We start from the raw sequence: 6,121 nt of genomic DNA, 5'->3' as shown, positions 1-6,121 counted from the left end.
AATAAGGAAGACTAATGGGCTATGTACAATATAAACAAGTTGATTAAAGATGATTGGAAATTATGACCAAAAAGAGTGATGCAACATTACCATGCAATGTTTATGTTTGAGAACCAAGGATTATCTTGAAGAATCTGGAAATGAAGTTAAGTTAGTCTTGGAACCAACTTAGGCAATAATCAGCAAACATTTAGACAACCATTCACAATGCAAGATCAGATAAAATATTATTTTACTAAACTAATGTTTTAAATAATGATTTGCTGAATAAAACCAACCTTCTGGATGACTAATTCTCAACGATGTCTCATTAGCTGCCTTTATTTATTAAAATAATATTTAAATATATTAAGGAAATTGTAAAATATTTAAGGGAATATTTTTGGAAAAGGGGCAAATCTTTCTGGAGAAATGGGGCTTAATGGTGTTTACTTAGTTATCAAATGTAGTAAAATGATGTCAGGGACACATTATTTACTGGATTGAAAACTAACTTTTCTGGGTAAATATTATTTAACAGGTAAGCACGTGTCCTTAGCTGTTAGCAGTTAAGCTAACAAAGAAGCTGCTAGCTTAGCACCATAATCAAACACATACCTTTAAAATACCAGGGTTAATAAAAGGGTTAAAATGCATAAGCGCAGACGGCGCGTTATGATCAATCTTCTGTGTTAAAATCACCCCTTTAAATAAAGTTTGTCTTAACTTTAAAAACATACAAACAAAAATGCAACCTGAACACGTGTGCTGCAGATATTCTGCTAGCACCAAGATAGCTGAGTTCAACACAAACAAAACCAAACTTCATAAAATGAAAAACATTTAGATCATTTCAATCTAAATCTCTTCTATATTATTCTGCCCAAACACTTAACCTCATGAACTGTGGTGAGGATCGTTGTCCAGGGCGGAGAAGTTTGAAGAAACGTTCACAGTCTTTAAACGGTTAGCTACAGCTAACTTCCAGCTGTAGGGAGAGGCGGCTATCAGCCGGCTAAACTGCACGTTACCGTAACCATGGTGATGCTGCTCCTGTTCCTTCTCCCAGGCAGGGAAAACCGCTTCACTCGGCTTGTAGAGACAGCTTCTTCACTGGGACTCATCTGGAACACCGTTTGCTTTTGCAGGCCTCAGAGAGAAACTCAAGCCAGACGTGTTCCTTAATTCCCTTTCATGAATGAATCTACCGGATACACAGTGATTCATTAGTACTTATCTTAGCGCATATGATCGATGATCGTATGACACCCTTGGATCCAGTTTGAAGAGTTTATGTCTTTTTGGCAGCAAAGAGACATTAGCACACTTGTCTCTCCAATCCGGGTCACGCAAAGAGGAACAGTGGAAGAGACAGGATGTAGCAAGAGCGGTGCTTTTATTTGGACAGGAAGTCCACAGTTACCCCGTTTCCTGGCTGTGCCGGAAGTAGGTTAATGCAATTTATTTTGAAAGTTCCAGGAAAGTCTGTACTGGCCTTTCACGTTGTAACAATGGCTGGGGGTCCCAGCAATGATGCTTATCAACCCTATTTAACCTAGTAATCTTCTTATTTACCTTTCCTAATATTTCATTGCCGGATGTTCTCTGACAAGTTATTAATGCTATAATGGAGAACAATAAGGGAATTGAGTTGAATGTTAAATACCAAATAATCAGACAGAAGCATCCTGAAGTGCTGATGATCATGCTTTATTAAATCAATAATTGCAGAAAAACTCAAGGAGGCTGCGAAAATAGTCAAAGCTACAACTTACTTCAATCCAACAAAGTGCAGGGTTTAAACACAAGGACATGTATTGTTTAATCATGGCGGTGTGCAGCAGGAGTTGGTTGTGGCTGCTGCTCATGTCCTTGGTACCACCCTGCAGACCGACGGCTGAACCTACAAACTAACACACAAGCACACTGCAGACCTCCGAGAGGCAGCTCTGCCTCTGAAAACAAGCACCGGCAGGACTCTGGTTTCATGTGATTGGCCAGGTTGATGGAACGACTGCAGAGTTTGAGCTGGCGGTCGTTTTCCAGAAGCAGGGCACAAAACAAAACAAAAAAAATGCTTTGTGCTCAGGCAGTGCAGGCCGCTCGCACTGTGAGCTTGTCATAGAAATGGCGGTATGACATAATCAGTCAGAGCGCGAGGTCCAGTCGTCCTGCTTACATGAGGGTAGATGCAAACAGCACTCAGGATCTCGCGCTCCTGTTACATAACTAAAGCACCGCTCTCTTTGCAGCGGCGCGCTGATAGTTTTGTCTCTGGTTCAAAACATCAACAGGGAGCCTCTCTACCTGTTGAGGCAAACTTAAAGACTTCAACTTATCGTTGAGGCACAGAGTTTAGTTTCCCAGTTTAACAGGGTATTCGTTCCAGCGGAAACTTTCTCCTGTTAAACTATATTTAGTTTCTTTTAGTTTCAGTTAATATTATTGTCATAAATAACAATGCATACATTTCCCATAACCGGTAAACTCGGCTATATACATTATGTACATGTCACAGAAAAATGGATCAAACATCCTAAGTCATAGTTATCCAATATGGCACATTTTACAACTTTAGACTTTAGTCTAGTTTGGCATAAATTAACGTCAGGTTTGTTACAAAAATAGTTCCTATTTACAAGAATATTCCAGATCCTTATCAAGTAGACTACTGTGTTTCATCAATAAATAAAAAGTCATGTAAGAAGGGAAAAGGGGACATTTGAAATATCAGATTTTTCTTTTTTTTACACCGATCGAACGCTGATGTGAACAGTTGCGGAGTCTGATCCAAGCTCATTGGACAGTCTGAGGGTGTATGCGCCGGCGTCCTCCTCCTTCACCCCTGTGATGATGAGGGTGGTCAGGTCCTCTGTGGTCTCGATGTGGAACCGTCCACCCGTGGACACGTTGATTGTTTTACCAGCGCGCGACCACTCTATGTGTTTGGTGTCACCGGAGAAGGCACAAGCGACTGTCAGGACCTTGCCTGGTTCTATGCTGATGTCCTCTGGCAAGGCTTCGATTCTCGGAGCAGAACCTGAAAGCAGTGGAAAAATTTGAACTCAATAAGGTAGCTCCAGGCTCCAATATCTGAAGAAATTCAGATATTTACATACACTGTTTAAGAAGACATGGAGCCATTCTTCTCATGTTTAATGTGACTTTCCTTGTTTTAGTCAGTTAGGATTACCAAAATTACATTGTAAAAATTTTGGACAATGATTGTTTTTTAAATACTTTCTTCAAAATCAGTGCTTGCATTTACAAATGTTACTTTGCCTTTAAACAGTTGTTGAAAGCCCAGATGATGACGTCTTGGCTGTGCACAACCCTCATAAATTAATCTACAACACTGGAGTTAATTGGAGAAACACCAATCAAAATATCAGGAAGAGAACTGTGGACCTCTGCCAAGTCAGTTTCACTCTTTATAGAGTTGTGAACAGTTGTGTAAAATGTGAATAAAAACAGAATACAATGATTTTCAAATCCTATTTAACCTATATGCAATTAAATACATTACAAAGACAAGATATGTAATGTTCAAACTGATAAACGTTATTGTTTTCTTGCAAATATTCACTTTTTAATTTGATTCCTGCAACACATTCAAGAAAGCTAGACAGACCATGTCTATGTTTCTTCAACCTTTCTTTTTAACCCCTTAATAAGCGTTTAGAAACTGAGGAACTCCTTCTTGAAGCTTTGTAGGAGGAATTCTTTACCATTCTTGCTTGATGAACAACTTCAGTTGCTCAACAGTCCGGGGTCTCTGTTGTCGTATTTGATGCCTCATAATGGACCACATATTTTCAGTGGGAGACAGATCTGGACTGCAGGCAGGCCCGTCTAGTACCAGACCTCTTTTACTATGAAGCCACGCTGTTGGCAGAATGTGGCTTGACATCATCTTGCTGATAGAAGCAAGACGTCCCTGAAGAAGACGTTGCTTAGATGGCAGCTTATGTTGCTCCAAAACCTTTATGTACCTTTCAGCATTAATGGTGCCTTCACAGATGTGCCAGTTACCCATGATGCCATGGGTAACTGGCAACACCCCCCCATACCATCACAGATTCTGGCTTTTGAACTTTGCTCTGATAACAATCCAGATAATCCTTTTCCTTTTGGACCCGGAGGTAACGACGTCCATGATTTCCAAAAACAGTTTGAAACATGTACTCATCAGACCACAGGACACTTTTCCATTTTGTGTCAGTCCATCTCAGATGAGCTCGGGTCCAGAGAAGCTTCCTTTGAATGGTAGAGTTTTAACTGCATTTGTAGATTTAGAGATGAGCTGTGCTAACAGGCAATGGTTTTCTGAAGTGTTCCTGATCTCAATAGGTGATAAGGGTTACAGAATGATGCTGCTTTTTAATGCAGCCCTTCAGGGGTCGAAGGTCATGGCATTCAATGTTGGTTTTCAGCCTTGCTGCTAACGTGCAGAGATTTCTCCAGATTCTCTGAATCTTTTAATGATATTATGGACTGTGGATGATGAAATCTCTAAATTCTTTAAAATTTACATTTAGAAACATTGTTCTTAAACTGTTGGACTATTTGCTCATGCAGTTGTTTATAAAGCGATGCATTTCGCCCCATCCTTGCTTGTTAATGACTGGGCCTTTCAGTGAGGCTCCTTTTACACTGAATTGTGACACTCACCTGTTTCCAGCTAACCTGTTCACCTGTGAAATGTTCCAAACAGGTGTTTTTGAGCATTCCTTAACTTTCCCAGTCTTTTGTTGCCCCGTTTCAGCTTTTCTGGAACGTGTTTCAAGATGAGTGAATATTTGCTCAAAAAACCCAATAAAGTTGATCAGTTTTAACATTAAATATCTTGTCTTTGTAGTGTATTCAATTGGATATAGGCTGAAAAGGATTTGCAAATCATTGTATTCTGTTTTTATTTACGTTTTACACAATGTCGCAACCTTATTGGAATTGGGGTTGTATATACACCATGGGAACATCCTGACCCAACATGGACGGAAAGGCCACTCAGTAAACAAGAAGCCATTACTCTACAAGCAATGAAAATAGCCAGATTTGTAAACACACTCTGGGACAACATCCGTAGTTTTTGGAGAAATGTCCTGTGGTCTGATGAAAGTAAAAATAATAATAATATAATAACCATTGTTACATTTAGAGGAAAAAAATGGAAAACTTGGTTGTTCTGCTGCAGGAGGGAACGGTGTACTTCACACATTGATGGTATCATAGGAAAAGAACATTATGTAGAAATACTGAAGCCACATCTAAAGGAAAATAAACCCTGTAGTCAAAGTCAAATAGTTACAAAGTGGCTTAAGGACAATAAAGTCCATGTTTTGGCCTTGATCAGTCCAATAGAAACTTGGCAGGGCTGGAAAGGTGTGTGAGCAAGGTAGCCTACAAATCTGACCAAGTTACACCAGTTGTGTCAGGAGGAATAGGCTGAAATTCCTGCAAACTATTGTGAAAAGCTTGAGAAAACATATTTAAAGCACTTGAGCCAAGCAGAAGAGTTTAAATGGCAAGCCTAAAAAATACTATATCTAAAATGTATCTATATCTGTCTTTTTATACAGTCTAAATTTCTGGTTTCAACTGTACTTTTTCAATACGTACACAAAAAGGCTTTGTTTGCTAAACAATCTTAGCTTTTTGCTACCTCTTGTCTTCATGGGGTTCTGAAGAAACGACACCCTGCTGCCTGGTAGAAGTAGCAGCTAAAAACTTGTTAAATATGTTGAATATGTTTTTACAAAGGCAAAAATCTCATACCGACTGCTCTCATTGATGATCCCTCCACGTGGGACGCCATTTCTGTAAGACTGCTGGAGCTCATAGCGTACGTCTCGGATGTCATGGAGGACATGCTGGACATCGACATGGTCTCAAATTTCATCTCAGCTGCCATGCTGCTGAAGGAGCTAGACTCCATCATAGATGACATCATTGCCTGGTGGGCAGAGGTGGAAAAAGCCGAAGACTCCTCCATTGTGTGGATTTCTTTCTTTGTCATTATGGATGAGGCCTTTGATGATGACTCCTGGTGACTCATCATCATTGATCCTGTTAAAGAAGGAGATGGAGCATAAGGTAAAAAACCCCTCTCAATATAAATAAGAATCATATCCAATTCCACTGG

At 39.8% G+C, this 6,121-nt stretch overlaps 1 protein-coding gene across 1 annotated transcript in view; it reads right to left on the bottom strand.

The window, feature by feature from the left end:
* Positions 1-1,668: 1,668 nt before the first annotated feature.
* ttn.2 (titin, tandem duplicate 2) overlaps positions 1,669-6,121 on the bottom strand; it is a 206,509-nt gene continuing 202,056 nt past the window's right edge. The window contains exons 246-247 of the mRNA XM_047369716.1: positions 5,755-6,045; positions 1,669-3,019 (exon numbers count right to left, since the gene is read on the bottom strand). Coding sequence (XP_047225672.1) covers positions 2,727-3,019; positions 5,755-6,045 — 584 coding nt within the window. The 3' untranslated portion in view covers positions 1,669-2,726. The remainder of the gene's footprint in view (positions 3,020-5,754; positions 6,046-6,121) is intronic.

The sequence above is a fragment of the Girardinichthys multiradiatus genome, chromosome 7 (genome assembly GCF_021462225.1).
Source record: "Girardinichthys multiradiatus isolate DD_20200921_A chromosome 7, DD_fGirMul_XY1, whole genome shotgun sequence".
Classification (NCBI taxonomy): Eukaryota; Metazoa; Chordata; class Actinopteri; order Cyprinodontiformes; family Goodeidae; genus Girardinichthys; species Girardinichthys multiradiatus.
Note: the sequence above shows the minus strand (reverse complement) of the source record. Positions and strands in the feature narration are given on the sequence as shown.